The sequence below is a fragment of the Carassius auratus genome, chromosome 7 (genome assembly GCF_003368295.1).
Source record: "Carassius auratus strain Wakin chromosome 7, ASM336829v1, whole genome shotgun sequence".
Taxonomy (NCBI): domain Eukaryota; kingdom Metazoa; phylum Chordata; class Actinopteri; order Cypriniformes; family Cyprinidae; genus Carassius; species Carassius auratus.
In genome coordinates this window covers 26,988,949-27,005,774 of record NC_039249.1, presented here as the reverse complement: position 1 = coordinate 27,005,774, position 16,826 = coordinate 26,988,949, and the positions used below count along the sequence as shown (strand labels likewise).

Genomic DNA, 16,826 nt, shown 5'->3' with positions numbered 1-16,826 from the left:
TGCCCTGCTCCACTGGCCTTGTGTGTGTGTGTGTGTGTGTGTGTGTTTCCAGTTCTGTCTCATGTATTTCTGTGTAGCTTCAGGGAATCTCTAAAAATAAGCATGATATAACAGAAATATCATAGAATGTCTAAAATCAGATAACAGAATCATACCAGAATGAAAGATTCAGTGTTTCGTCTCCAAAAATGTCATTATATTGGAATCTCTGAAATGAGATTCAGATAACAAAGTTTATAGAGGGTCAAAATAATAATAATAATAATAATAATAATAATAATAATAATAATAATAATAATAATAATAATAATACATTGTATTTATAACACACTTTATATTCACACAGAATCCCAAAGTGCTTCAGATTAAGAACAAAAATAAATGTTAAGAATAAAAAGAGTCATAAGGTCAGTGTCCAATAATGAAATCATCAGTAGACATGAAAATCATAAGCTTAAAGTCACAAAACTGGAACAAAATCTTCAAAAATCTGCATTGGACAGCACCACCAACAACAAATGAGTATCATACTGTATAACAGAATCACAATGAGCTGACTGAATTCAGCATCAGATATTAGACAGCAACAACAAATCAGATAAGAGTATCAGTGGGGGAATATTCAAAATCAGCATCACTTAAAAGAATGAGCATTAAATACCTGAATTCAACATTTTAAAGGCATCAGATAAGAAAATCAGCATGAATGCCTCACAGTCAGTAGTAGATAACATTAACATTATGAATCTTCAAAATCAGCATCAGGTTAAAAAATCACATTGAAATGTGCATATTCAGCATCATTTCATTTGATCACCTTGACATCTCCAAAGTAAGAATCAGACAACAACAAATATGCATCAGAAAACAGAATGAATATTGAATATAAACCAGCAGTAGATCTAAATCAGCATTAGATAACACAAACAATACGATCTCTAAAATCAGCAGCTGATAAAAGAATAATCTGCATCAGATAGTAGATTTGTCTTGAAATGTCTAAAATCGTCATCAGAGAACAAAGTTAGTAAAGGGTCATGAAGTCAGTGTCTGATTATGATGACAGTTTCAGATCTGCAACTCAAATTGACAATGTAAAATCATCAACCTCAGATTACAAAACTGAAAAATAATCTTCAGAAAAAATCAGCATATAAACTCATAATCTCCTAAATCAGCATTAGATAACAACACATCTGCATCAGATGTGGAATCTTCAAAATCAGCATAAGTTAGCAGAATCAACATTAATTCTCTGAACTCAACACCAGATAGCAGAATCAGCATAAAGAAAAAGTCTTGATCAGCATCAGATAACATGAACAATATACATCTCCAAAATCAGCGTCAGATAACTGAATGACATACAATTCTTCAAAATCTGCATCGGGTAACAGAATCACTCCGATTTTTCTAGATTCAGCATGATGCATTAGAATTACCTTGAAATCTTTAAAATCAGCATCAGAAATCAAAGTTAGCACAAAATAATAATCAGATCTGCATTAAATTCAGAATACAAATTCATAAGGCTCAAATGACAAAACATAAGATCATACAATTATGAATGTAGAATGTGAACTCCAAAATTATTGCACATAGTAGAATCACCTTGCCATGTCATATGAACGTAATGAAATTTCTCTTGAAATGAATGTTTATTTTTGTGCCACACTAAAGCGAATTATGAATTCTCAAAACAGTGAGCAATATTGAACCAGGACCTTGTTTTTCTTCAGGCTCCTGTCAAACTTGACTTGTGTGAGATGACCTCCTGGAGCTGTAGTGAGGGACGGTTTCGTGTGAGATACCGATCTCCTGTTTTGACCCTTTGTGTGGAAAAGCAGCTCTCTTCCTTACAGCTTCTGCGTTTGCTGATATTCAGAACATGTGAGGGAACGTCAAGCACAGTGATGTTTGGAGCCGGAGGGGGATGCTCTCTGCTCTGCGGGGTCTCTTTAGGCAGACGGTAATTGACCTAATCTGGCCCATATGCAGAGTGAAATATGTTTCGCCTTGACTTCAGAGGAGCACAGCCTTGTGCTATGACTACTGCAGATCTTTTGACTCTGTCTGGCCTTCGGTCTAATAAAACACACAGAGTCAAGACATGCAGACTCCACACAGAACAGGCTGCAGAAGTGGAAAAATAAAGGGTACATACAGAGGAATTTGGATTTGATTTTGAAGTGCCAATATATATTATTTTAAAAACTAACAGCAAGTTGAAGTGTGAGTTTTGTCTCATGTGTTAAGAATCAGAGAGCTGACTCTGGCATTCAACAATTCACTTAAAACAATGCAACAAAAACAAACGTGTGTGTGTGTGTGTGTGTGTGTGTGTGTGTTTGCAATATGATGGGAACAGTGAAAAGGGTCCACATCTTAATTAAGCATGGCTGCGAGTGAGCAGTGATAGAGATGCTTCATCTTTCTGCCAGACATGAATGAGTCGAGCCAGTTCTCACTCGCTCTGATAAGACACCAGAATAGAGAGACAATTTAAAGTGACGAGCACTTTCTGACAGCCAGAGAAACTTCTCTTCATTTTCTTGGGTGCTGAGAAGACAAATGAGAGTTAATTATGACAAGAAGAGCACCTCAAATTAAGCATAATAGCACACGGCTGAAACACGACGCTCTGATAATGGACAGAATGTTTTAAGAGCGTTTCTTGTGTGTATGGGATCTTACAGGCAGATTTACAGATTGACTGGTTGACTTAAGTGAGTTGGTTTTGATGGATCAGATCAGACCACACACACTTTCATCATATTCACGTGCTGCTTTGGTCAGTCTGTCTTCATCTGCTTCACAGGAAACATCATGTTTAAGTTACTGAGAACTGAGACAAATTATACATAATCAGCAACAAGGGCTGACAATTTACCACATTTATTTCATTTAAAATGCAGTGAGATATTCTCACAGCAGTGTGTGTCGTTATAAATGATCTTTATTCTACTATTGAAATCATAATCAGTGGAAATTTGTCAAATGAACATTATTGAAATGTAACAAAAGCCATTAACTTGCAGTGAGGATTGCTGCATGGTCACATGCATAGTCATCTTTAGTGGAGGCAGAGAAACATCAGGCGTGAGCTGAAGTGTGTGCAAGGTGTCATGTGGTCGTGGTCAGGTGGTTTTGGGAGGAGTCTCTCTGCTGCGTCTGGAGGTTGTAAGCGTTTTCCTCCCTCAGATCCTAATGAAGCATCTCTGTGCGTTTGTGTTTAATGACGCAGAGCTGCTGGAAGCTGCACTCACGGCTGTCATTGATTCACACGCTGTGAAGGTTTATTATGTGTGAATGTGTACAGTATGTGTGGCTGTTTTTTTGTTAATTGCATTAAAATGAATTATTATTAGTATTAGTAGTAATTAGTAGTAAGTATAACATTTATTTCTAAATATAAATTGATCATACAAGTAGAGAGCTTTCATGACAACGTTTAGTAATCATATGAAAACAATTGGTTCAAGGCACACTTTTTCATTATGCAGAACTCTTTAAGCAGTATTTTTGAACTTCACTAAACAAATGTGAGTGTGCCATGCAAACCAGCAAAAGATAAAGAAGTAAAGATGTAAGCCTAGTAGAAAATGTATCTGTATCTAAGCTAATTATTATTATACTCTTGGTTTGGTTTTTGGGAGACGTGCAGAGACGGCAACACAGCTGTTTGATTGGTGATCGTGCTGTGCTTATTTCATTCATTCATGTATCGTATCATAGCCTATAAGGATTCAATCAGTGTAAAATAAATGTTCAGTGGTAGAGCATTGTGCTAGTAGCACAAAAGGTTGTGGGGTCAATTCCCAGGGAACATGCATACTTAAATAAGTTGCTTTGGATCAAAGCATCTCCCAAATGCATAAATGTAAATCACAGATCACTCATGCAGCATTAAAGAGTGCCAAAACCATATTGTTTTAATTTATACATCTTTATTATCATAACAGTCTGAGTAATTCTGATAACTGAACAGAAAACTTTTAAGTGTCAGCTTTGTGAACATATATGTTGATTATGTATCTAGTAAGAAAGACTCATGAGCAGCAACCTTTTAATTTTGGATATGTCATTTGTGTCTCCATGCTGACAGTGGGGGGTGACCGGTAAGGGGTTAACTAATAGATACTACTCAGAAAATACAAATTCTTCCAAATTGAAACTGGATATGAAATATAATGGATAATGTGGTTTTTCACATTTTCAGCTTGTTGTAGACGTGCAGATGGACACATGATCCCATTAGCCTTTCTTTGGACTATCACTGTTCTTATCTATAAAATGGCTGAGGCCAAAAATAGGAAGAAAAATGAATAATCAGGTTGATTTGCTCTTTTATAAATATAGAAGCCCTCTGGGCACGACTTATTAAAGTTTTAAAAGAGAATTAACTCCTGCAGCAGGTGATGCTGAACTTTTAATTGCTCATCAAAGAATTAATAGTGGGCAAGCTCAGGGTTGTGAAGTTAATAAACATAATATTAATAATCCAAAACTGAGTTAGTGAAATAACTTCATTATGTTACAGCACATAAAAACACTGGTGTGAATACTAACATGTCGATCTAGGTTGCATGCTAGCAGACACTCGAGCAATTATGGTCTTTAAAGGAACAGTTTATAATGAAGATGTGCTCACCCTCAGGCTGTCCAAGATGTACTGTAGATGAGATTGTTTCTTCATCAGGTTTAGAGAAATGTAGCGTTCTATCAGTGTCTCACCAGTGGATGCTCTGCAGTGAATGGGTGCCATCAGAATCAGAGTCCAAACGGCTGATAAAAACATCACAATAATTCACAAGTAATCCACACCACTCCTGTCCATCAGTTAACATCTGGAGAAGACAAGTGTGTTGGGAAGAAACAAATTTAAGACATTTGAAGACATTTCTAAATAAAATACAAGTCTATAATTAATAGTAGCACCAGTGGACAATTTGTCTGTTCTGAATCAGGAGAAAAATCTGCACAGATTAAGCACCAGCTTTTGTCTTCTCCAGATGTTAACTGATGGACTGGAGTTGTGTGGATTATTTTGATGTTTTTATCAGCTCATTCTGACGGCACCCATTCACTGCAGACCATACACCACTGAGCAAGTTATGCAATGCTGTAATGGGCTGTGATTTAGTCTTTATTCATGTATTTATTTCAGTGTTTATTCATGTCTATTCATGAGCCGCGATCACTGTACCATTTGGTGAATTAGTTTTAGTCACGGCTGTATTGTGGGATCATTGATGTCTCTTAATGGTGTGTTAAACCGACACCAGACTGTGTTGGCAGGTTTACATGTCGGTCAGGTGTCTCTTCCTCTCTGAATGGGCAGTTCTCTGATAATAGACCACTGGAGACTCTCTTACCAGAGAAGTTAACGCTAGCGCTGCTGGCCGTACGCGGTCAGTTCATGAAAACGGTAGGAAATGAAATTCTCTGTAATGTAAACACTAACAGATCAGAGTCGATGTTCTGCCCACACAAACACAAAACTATTACCCTCACTTCCCCCTACAGCACAAAAGCCTGTGTGTGTGTGTGTGTGTTATATCCTGGGTTATGGGCCTTTCCCATAATTCCTCCCGAGTCTCTTGTGTTGTCTTATTGCTTTGTTTTGCTCTCTCTCGCTGGTTTCTGTGTTTATTAGCACATTAGCTCCTTGGAGGCTCAGAGTATCACAGACTCACAGAAGCAGTCAGATCATTTCAGCCCTTTATTTGTGTTTGGAGAACTGACAGCAGCTGATCATCCGCTCGGTTTGCTCACGTAATGCACATCTCTGCTCTTATTCTGATCTGTTCATTAGTGCATGCTATTACAAGTAAAAATAAATTAATATAATAAAATAATGAATATCAATCTGTGTATTGGAAATGAATGGATATATTGAATATGTATGCACTTTGGATCATGCTGTGCAGTTTAATTCCTGCTATTTGCGAATGAATACTCATTAAAGTAGTTTTAGATTTTATTGGTTAATTGGGCAGCAGAAATTCTTCATGAAATTATAATTAGGGCCGGGACTTTAACGCGTTAATTGAGATTAATTAATTACACAAAAAATATCGCGTTAACTAAGATTAATTAATTACAGAAAAAAAAAATTCCCGCATTTTTAATAACTTATTTTTGCACCGCGGAACGTTTCTCACTGGATGCGTTTCGGCGGACCGATTATACTGAAGCACCAACTAGCGTTCGCATATCACTCCAGCGCATCGAGCCTCAAGTATCACCTCAACGCTAAACATAGCAGCTAGCATGGACTTTACATTTTATGTTGAACTATGTATTATTTTGTTGGTGCAACAGTTTATGTTGAACTCTTTATTGTTTTGGCCAAGGTTGTTGAGAGTTGGAATTAGTATGTTATGGCCTCTGAAGCAACAGAGAGATGTTTTCTAACAGTCAGTGTTTCCAATGTTCTGAATGACAGTATTGTGTTTTCCTTAAAAAAAAAACACTTTACAGAAGGTTCCAGCACATATAAGCTTCCTGAATTTCTGAAATGTACTATTTCTAAATTGTTTCTAAATATGCTATTGCTACACTTCATGGCAAAAATTGCACTGGTCTGCTAGACTTGGTTGAACAAAAATAAACAATATTTTGTTGCTTAAGCTTATGTATTCAGTCATTATTCAATGGTATACTATAAATCCATGTGAAAAAAAATTACTTCTCACTGTTCTCAGGTCAAATATTTATATGCGATTAAAATGCGATTAATTTCGATTAATTAATTACAAAGCTTCTAATTAATTAGATTAATTTTTTTAATCGAGTCCCGGCCCTAATTATAATATATTTACTCATCTGTTTGCTTGCTTGATTTCATCGGTTTAATAGTAGGGCTAAAGCTGTGTAAAGCAATATCTGTGTTTATAGATGAACAGGCATTGGGATGAAATAACAGTCGAGTTGGTGGTGTTTCTTGGTTTCTTGTGTGTAATAGTGCCTCAGTGGTGTGAATTGTTTTCTAGATTTGTACAGGTGTGAAGTGTAGGATGTCGTTAATATATACAATAAAGTAAAATAAACTTGTTTATTGATTTTACAGATTTATAGTTGAAGGTTTAGTTACCATGCAACACGTCTGCCTTAATAGCGGCAAGCAGCAAAAACATATTCTGCCTTTGAACCTCTAGTAATCATAATCATGACAAAAACAAGAGGGTTTCTAGCACTCCTGGCACTCAGAATAATAAATAGATATATTGAATCCCTATCATTGTGCACAGCTTCACTCTTGAACATCTAATGATGCTTCTGGAGAAGAAGTCCTCCAAGGTTAAACTCAAACTCTTGTGCTTTTTAATGAGAGTTTACTTTAAGAAGAAATTCAGCAGGAGACTTGATAATAAAGATAAATAATAGAAATGTCTGCATTAGAGCCGCTAGATCTTTATATAACAGTGTGATTTTATACCTCAGTATGAAGTCGTTTTCTGCAGGGTACTGCTTGGTTGATTTTTATTTAAGCAATTTGCTGCTAGATAATGTATTACTAAATATACTGTAACAATTAGTACATAATTACAGGAAATATCATTTCTGAATTAAATATAATTTGTTGCGTTTTAAAATAAAGCAGTAAGCTCCAGGAAGCCGTGGTTTACAGTGAACTTATAACAGCTAAAGGGGTTGTTAGGCAAGACTCGGAGCTTAGATGTTATAAAATCACTGTAAACCACGACTTCACAGAGATTATTGCTTTATAAAACAGTTATTCCATATACATAGCAAGGTTTCACAAAATATAATAAAACAAAGCAAATAAAATGTAATTATATTATTAAAAACATTTCCTGCATCCCAGTTCGTTTACTTATAATATGCCCTAAAAGTATGTACTCTTTTTGTGAAGAAAAAGTACATACTGTACTTTTGAGGATATTAGGCAATCTTTGGGACATACCACTTCGTCATGAGTGCATATTTAACAAGCACTCTGTTTCTACATGAATTCTGTCATTGTTTAAACTGCACTGCCAATTATTTTACCACAGTTAACAAAATTATTGTATTTTGTTAATAATTCTTGTTTGCAGTTCTAATCAAATACTCATCCACCACACAAAGCATTGTGGGCGATATTAGCCATTAGAGTCTGCATTAGTCTGCACTTCAAATTTTAATCTCAAGTAATAGACCATCTGGGGTTCTTTGGCATACTCTTTCCAACACACTATGATTTGGGACATACACATTCTGTGTTCGAAAACTATTTAGGACGGATAGTATGTGAATTGGTACGCAGTAATTATTCTTCTGCTAAGCAATGTGGTTCTTCAGAAGTGGTTGTGGTTGCAACAAATTGGTTGCTTTTGAATTTACAACAGCTTTGAACCTTTCTCAACCAATCAGAATCAAGGACCAGAACTATCAGTTTTATAACTCTATTTTTTCCTCTGATTCCAGAAACCTCCTCCTCAGGAAATGTCTTAATGGACACGACAACGACACATACCACGACTCGCCCATTTACAGCCAGCACCACGACCGCCTCCACCTCCACCAGTTCCACCACGAATAGCAGCACCCGATCTCCCTCCACAACACCTGTGGCCCCGCGCAGCACCACCACAAACCGGCAGCCGGCGGCTCTCCCCGAGGTCACTGCTCGCTCCGACCCGTCCTCCGTCCTGCCCAACATCGCTGTGGAGTTCTGCAGCACCGTCACCAACTCCTCTATCACCTGGCCCAGAACACGGCAGGGCCTCGTGGCCAAGCAGCCCTGCCCACCGGGAACCATCGGTACGTTAGAGCAGTCCAGGGAGCCGTGAGGTGGTTATGTTCACCAGCAGAGGGCGCTGAGAGATGCACTGGTTAATTAGTCGCGCCAACACTTGGACAGGAACAGAGCACTATTATCCTTAATTTATAAAAAGAAACACTTAGGTATTGAAATATCTTATTCATTATTAATTATAGTGCTGTCAAAAAATTAATCGCGATTAATTAAAAAAAATAAAAGTTTTAGTTTACATAATATATGTGTGTGTACTGTGTATATTTATTATGTATAGAAAATTACACACATGCATGTATATATTTCAGAAAATTCTGTTGTGATTATATATTAAATATATGTATAAATAATATAAAGGATATGAATATAAATATAGACATGTAAATACTATTTTCATTATTTTGAATGTAATTAATCACGATTAATCGTTTGACAGCACTATTTTTAATATATAATCTATTTTTGTAAAGTAATACTCAAATTTTTAAAAGTCACAACTATTACAAATAAAAATGTTTAAAAAATAATTATGAGAAATAAACCAATTTTGGCAGTTTTTCTCTGAATTCTGAGTTGCATCTCGCAATTCTGACTTTTCCTCATAATTCTGAGATAATTTGTGATATACACTTTTAAGAGAAAAATAGTCAGAACAGTGAAAAAGAAAGTCAGACTTCTGAGTAATTTTTTTTTGTAATTACAAGCAATGAAAGCTCTCTTTATATATATATATATATATATATATATATATATATATATATATATATATATATATATATATATATATATATTAAAGATCTGGCTATTTTTCTCTAAATTCTGAGTTACATCTCACAATTCTGAGTTTTTTTTTCTCAGTTTTGACTTTTTCATCTGAATTATTCACTATTTTTCATTGTGTGATTATTAGTTAATTTTGATACAACCAGTCTGACTTGCAAACATAACTATTATCATCACTAGTATCATTGCTTAATCTTTTAACATTATTTATAATCATTATTATTATTTAACAAAAAAATAAGAATATGTGATCCCTCTATTTTAAATGGTAGATATTAGCAAGTAAGATTTCAGAAATCTGCTCTTAACCATGAACATCCTAGCGGCTGCATAGCGACGCCTTGCTCTGTTTCCACAGATCAAATAAGCCCTGCTCACTGCATGTTTAACAGCTTGCTTGGGTAACCCAGGTGTGTGTTTCTCTCTTTGGTTATTAGTGAGTTTGTGAAAGTGCAGCAGACGAGCGACACACAGAGTGAGCACAAATAACATGAACACAGCAAACGCATCAAACACACCTTTCACCCTCATTCCTCTGCCTCTCTTTGTTTAAAGTCCTTCATTTCTCTCACTGCTCATATCCAAACGTTTCCAGGCCTCCCATCTGTTTCCATGGTTCAGGTGATTGGCAGCTTCTTCATAATTAGTTGTTTGTTCTTGGATTTGTCTTCTGGTCATTTCTCAGAGTAACACATTCACATCCTCATATTCTCTTTCAAAACAACAACATCAAAAAGCACTAGCTTTTGAATGAAGTGTGGCTATTTTTTACAACCCCGTTATATAATATCATTCAAAAGTTGAGAAATCAATACTTTTATTTAGCAAAGATGTGTCAAATTGGTCAAACGTGACAGTAAAGACATTTATAATGTAACAAAATATTTACATTTCAAATAAATTATGTTATTTTCATCTATTCATCTGTGAAACCTGAAAGATAAAATGTATCACAGTTTCCACAGAAATATTGTGCAGCACAACTAATTTCAACATTGATAATAATCAGAAATGTTTCTTGAGCAGAAACATGTCGCATGTCTCAACTCACCCACCATCTCCTCCTCTGGAGTCAGACGCAACTCGCTGTCGCTGCGCGCTATCCACGTCCCGGGGGAGCTCAATTGTACAGCCAACACGATCTCACGACAGCTCACCTTTCACAGGCAATGGCGACTCCATCCCCAGATGGTCCAGCTGATTTGGAGTAGATTCGGGGAAGCCCAGGTAGACCTGTTTGCTTCCCACGAGTCCTCCCACTGCCAGCTGTACTATTTATTCCCCATCCCAGGCCCCCCTGAGCACAGATGCACTGGCACACAGCTGGCCTTGGGCTCTACGCAAGTATGTGTTTCCCCCAGTGAGCCTGCTCGCACAGATGCTGTGCAAGGTCAGGGAAGACGAGGAACAGGTCCTGTTGGTTGTGCCTTACTGGCCCACCCGGACCTGGTTTTCGGAACTCATGCACCCCGTGACAGCCCCTTCCTGGCGCATCCCTCTCTCAGGGGTTAGGCACCATTTGGCTCCCGCGTCCAGATCTTTTGAAACTCCACGTGTGGCTTCTGGACGGTATGCGGCAGACCTAAGTGATCTGCCACCGGCGGTGGTAGACACTATCACTCAGGCTAAAGCCCACACTACGAGGCAGGCCTATGCTCTGAAGTGGAGTCTGTTCACAAACTGGTGTTCTTCGCACCGAGAAGACCCCCGGATATGCCGGTCAGAGTCGTGCTTTCTTTCCTGCAAGAAAGGTTGGAGCGTAGGCTGTCATCCTTCAACCAGAAAGTGTATGTTGCTGCAATTGCAGGCCATCACGATGCAGTGGACAGCTGGTCCCTGGGGAGGCATGATCTGATCGTTAGGTTCCTGAGGGTTGCCAGAAGGTTAGATCCTCCAAGGACACCCTTGATTCCCTCCTGGGCCACTCTATTGTTCTGGCAGGACTTCAGAGGTGTCCCTTTGAGCCGCTGGATTCAGTTGAGTCGTGCTCACTTCCATCAAAAGGGTCGGGAACCTCCAAGCATTTTCGGTAAGTGAAGAGTACCTTGTGTCACTACTCTCACGTTAACTTGAGACCCCGGCTGGGATACGTGCCCAAGGTTCATATCCAGCCTTGGCGTTGCTGTGTCCTGTAAGAGCACTTCGCATATACGTGGACCGCACCCAGAGCTTCAGAAGCTCTGAGAAGCTCCTGGTCTGCTTTGGAGGTCAGCCGAAGGGGAAGGCTGTCTCCAAGCAGAGGTTGGCCCACTGGATAGTGGATGCCATTGCCTTGGCATACCATTCTCAAGGTGAGCCATGTCCCCTGGGGGTGAGAGCCCCCTACACATGGAGTGTGGCCTCCTCCTATGTGCTGGTGCATGGCGCCTCTCTGGCAGACATCTGTCGAGCTGCGGGCTGGGTGAGACCTAACACGTTTGGAAGGTTTTACAAAATTTGTGTAGAGCCAGTTTCTTCCCATGTATTGGGTAGCAGGTAATTGACGGGAAGGGCTGATTGGGTGTCACGATTGCTGTGCCATTCCCCCTAACACGGGGATGTGAGCGCCTTTCTTCTCCCAGTAGAGTCCCTGGTTGGTGTACCCTGGTCAAGCATCCTCCAGCACCCTTGGCGGTCAGACCTGGTGGAGCAGTCTGCCGCCAGGCCCAGCACTGGTGTTAGCATGCCAGGATTTCCGGTCAGCCCCAATACTGGGCTAGGTGTCCATATGGCTTGATTCCCTATAGGCAATCCTATATGTGTATTCTTCCACGGTAAGGTTTCCCTCTTGGCAAACCTGTGTCTTCCATTGACATACCCGTCTCTTCTGGCAGCTGTTTCATCCCTACTCCAAGGTAGGAACTGCCTCAGAGACCCATTCCATATGTAGTACTGCCCCCTGGGTAAGTCCATATCAGTTTCTCCACATGTCACCTCCCTATGGGTAGGATGTGGTCTCTGTAGTGACCTTTTCTTAAGGCTCGCTTCCCCATTGACTTGACAAACTGTAAGAACAAATAGGGAAAATTTGAAGCAATCTTTCTCCAAAGGCTAACTTTGTGTGGGCGGAAAAGCAGCATGGCCTTCACCAGCAGCGATGTACTCACCCTTTGGCCCCTTCGGTACCAAGGTCAGTGAATTTACACTGTAGCTTTGGGAAGGTTACGACCTTAAGCGTAGCTTTTGTGGCATGCCACGGCTTGCCGACAATTCCAGCGCCACAGGGTTGTGACGGTGTTTAGGTTGTGGCATTTTCCATAAGACCCCATATGTCGTTCGACATAGCTCGTAGTGACCTACAGATAGGGAAAGTCTCAGTTACATACGTAACCCTTGTTCCCTGATGGAGGGAACGGAGACGTTATGTCCCCATGCCACAACCTTGAACCATTCGCTGTTGCCGGGACAAGTTCTCGGCTCCTCAGCGTAAAACCTAATGAGTGGATGCACCTGTCGCCTATTTATACCCGTGGGCACGGGGAGTGGCTCAAGTATGTTAAATCCACTAGCCAATTTTCATTGGCGTTTTGTCTTAAACTCATTTACGTCTCCTTTCTCTCTATCAGGGAATGAGGGTTATGTATGTAACAGAGACATTTTAAACAACATTTGCAAGGATACAGTTAATATAATATTGTAACTTTTTTATTGCAAATATTTCCACACATGTGGACTTTTAGACTATATTTTTTACATTAATTGATTGTTATTAAAGTTAGTAATGCATGTGTTTATTGAACATAATCTTTTATCAAACTGCTGTTGTGTGTGTCTGCTGACAGTACTTCTGAAGAGAGAGAGAGAGAGAGAGAGAGAGAGAGGGTGTGTGTGTGTGTGTGTGTGTGTGTGTGTGTGTCAGCGATCTCACCTGAGTGCCGATACAGTCACCCGACTGGAAGAATATGACATTTTTTCCCTCTTCTGTCCTTCTAATTAGAGCTTAGAATTCTGTCGTCTCTCTCCACGCGCTTTAATTGACCTTTACCAGTGCTCTCCAGGGAATGAACACACATACACACACACACACACACACACACACACTTCTCTGCATCTGGCTGTAGTTAGAGCTCTCTCTCTCACACACACACACGCTGCAGTGATTTTATCTCCATCAGAGGAAGTAATTACACATTCTTTTATGATCACAGACGTTTGAAAGTGTTTCTTGTCATCTGTGGAAACAGCAGTGAAGGATGTTGATGTGTGTGTGTATGTGTTTACTGTGTGATATGAACACACAGTAACGTCTGCTTTCTGTGTACAGGGATGGCTGTGTTCTCCTGTCAGGGGCCCGAGGGACTGTGGGACCAGCAGGGGCCCGACCTCAGCAACTGCTCCTCCACATGGGTCAACATCATCAACCAGAAGGTTTGAGAAACAAACACACACACACACACACACACAGTGGGGAAGTGTATATTTAGCCTGCCATGTTCACTCATTATACAACAGTTGGATCTTTCATTTGATTGGTTAAGCCGATGTTGTTATTGTTAATTGGAAATGTTCTAAAAAAAAAAGATTTGTGCCAAATGTAACAACAATGAGTTTTACATAGTAATTAACTCAAATGATATATAGGGAATTTGAATAATTAATCAAAAATTTGATTAATATATATCTCAGATGACAGTTACATTTAATTTTATTGATTATGAAAAATAGCTCAATTGCCAATACCAATACTAATCACAGGGCACTGTAATTTACTCATTAATATGTCAATATTACATTCTTCATATCAATTATTGTGATATCTCTTAACCGTAAATTACTGCAGATCAAACCGTGGTATGTCCAGCACACCACTGTAGACCTATCAATTTTCAATAAAGTTATCACGCCTTATAATTCAAGGAAAAGTATTCTCTGGCCATGAAAATATTATCCTATCCTTATGATAAATTTAGTTTCTAAATTTAGAGCTTGTAGCTAAAGACCAAAACATTTCAGTGACTCGTAATGTGAGTGGGGTGGAGTCCAGGCCAATCATTTTATATATGAGTTTTTAATAATTCAACTAGTAATACATCAAACTACAAATCACACAGAGTAAATATGCGTACGAAAATACAGACAATAAACATTTACAAGACATAACGGAATCCAAATAAAAGAGAGAGAGAGAGAGAGAGAGAGAGAGAGAGAGAGAGAGAAGTGGAGAAAGCGAGAGAGATCACAGAATGAGCTCAGGTATGAAAATCAGTCAGTAAACCTTAGTGGAACCAACAACAAATCAGATCATAATAACACTTTAAACCAGCATTTAAATCTCCATAGAGAAAGTGATACTTGCAGAAGTGTCCCATGTGAGTGTGGCGTGAGATCGGCGTCGAGCTTGTGAGCTTTGCGCGTTGAAACAGCCATGTGCCATGAAACGGAGGCCATGTGACGCGCGTGCACGCTGCGCTTGGCGTGAGCGTGGAGCACGTGGTCCTTTGTTCTGTCCTCGCGCGGTATTTGAAAGGTTCAACAAACATTGTTCCAGAATTCGTCTTCCTTGCGTGGAGAGGCGAATAGTTTAATAAACTTAGTAAAGAAAAGAAAAGAAAACGAACGAAACGAAAGCTTCCAAAGGAGCCATTAAAATGGCTTTTTCTCTCAGCCCCTGTGCTGAGGGGGTTCGCGCTATGAGCGCGGCCTATGGCCGCGCGGAAGCAACGTTGGAGAGCAGCGTGTCCGAGAACGGAGAAGAGAAAGAAGAGCAACAAGAGAGCGGAGAGCGAAGAGAGGGTGGACCTTGTTTGGTCAATTCTTATAGCTTGAAATAGTTCACGCCCATTTTCGAGGGAGCATCCAATGAATGTCCGCGATCTGAAGCGGAGGGAAAGTTCCTTTGTCTCGGTTGAGACAACCCCCTGATGATTTAGGGCCTGTCCGATTTCATCAGGAATATTAAAGCAAGTTCATTATTCCAGATTAAATACATTTTTCATTACTTTGCTCTAGATAAATGGGTCTGTCAAAGCATGACGATTAGAACAAGACTAAACATAATAGGTATATGTGATCAAAACATGAAGTTACATTAAATATGTGTAATTCTACATCTGAAAGATTTGCTTAACACATGATAACACTGCAGATGTTGGGAAACATCTAAATGTACCAAAAGGGAATACGTAATACATTTATACAGCATAAAAACTAACAGGTAACAAATTCATTCCATAGAATGCATTGGGGAGAAGATTTGGCTTCTCTCCTCTCCAGTGTGGTCGTAAACTTTACGACCTGCAAAAGTGGGGGTTGCAGAACATGGCTCTCTTTGAGGAAGTTAAAGTGAGGAAAGACATTTCCTAAAGTATAAGCTTGCAACTTGTACTCTTCACATAACAAGGATTAACCATTTTATGCAATCCATAAACATAATTAAAATACATATTAATAATAAAATGAAAGTAAGGAACTTATACGAAAAGTTCCTTTGTCTCCAGTGTTGGAAGAATTTGGGTTGGGGGGTTTTCGTTTCTTCTTTGAAGCTTGCATGGGCATCGTAAATAGTTTAAGTCCAGCCAGGCTGGCATTTAGTACCAACAGTCTGAATTTATAAAACAGAATTTAACCCATGAATCGCTGACCTGCATATCTGTTACATCTCCCCCTTTACGTCAGATGAAGTCCCTGTGTGGACATCATCGGACGGCAATCATCCCGGATGGGCAGATGACAGGTGAATCGTGATGGTCATGCAGCAGGTGGGTCATGATGACAGGTGGTTCCTGAAGCTGAGGATTCAGCTTGGTGAGGTTCGGTATTGTCTTTGACTTTGCGTCCCTTTTCCGGGGATTCCATCGGAGACCTCCAGCCACAGTTGTCGTGAGTTTGGCTGTAGAGGTTTGCATCTCGTTGAGTATCCTGTATAGGATGAAGGTCACGCCAAGAGTCAGGGCGGGACCAATGACGGTGGAGATGCACCGTGCAGTGTCGGCAGCAGTCCAGGCTAGGACCGCAGATGACTGGTTCAGAATGGGCTGTCGAGACAGTGCTTGGAGGGCTGTATCGACAGGAGTAATGTCAATGTGTTGGGTGGTACCTTTCAGTACTTGGTCCAGCAGGTTGGCACGGGTGGCGGTGTCATGCTGGTCGTAGGTCAGCATAGCTGAGCGCACAGGAGTGTTGACGAGCCATCTGTTACCCACAATCTCTGCTTGCGTTTCTGTGACTTGTGTACGAGGCTTGGCTTCGGCAGGGCAGCGCGTATCGCTGACCCAGGGTTGCAGCTCGCAGATTCCTTCAGAGTTGTGTCTGAGGAAGGGTTTGCTAAGGCAGAGATAATGAATGTCTTTGGTTAAAGTAT

General features: G+C 39.7%; 1 protein-coding gene across 2 annotated transcripts in view; it reads left to right on the top strand.

The window, feature by feature from the left end:
* Nucleotides 1–13,900, top strand: part of LOC113106379 (adhesion G protein-coupled receptor L3-like) — a 192,357-nt gene extending 178,457 nt beyond the window's left edge. For both annotated transcript variants that reach the window (XM_026268245.1, XM_026268244.1), the window contains 2 exons: nt 8,434–8,769; nt 13,791–13,900. In XM_026268245.1, coding sequence (XP_026124030.1) covers nt 8,434–8,769; nt 13,791–13,900 — 446 coding nt within the window. The remainder of the gene's footprint in view (nt 1–8,433; nt 8,770–13,790) is intronic.
* The last annotated feature ends 2,926 nt before the right edge of the window (nt 13,901–16,826 follow it).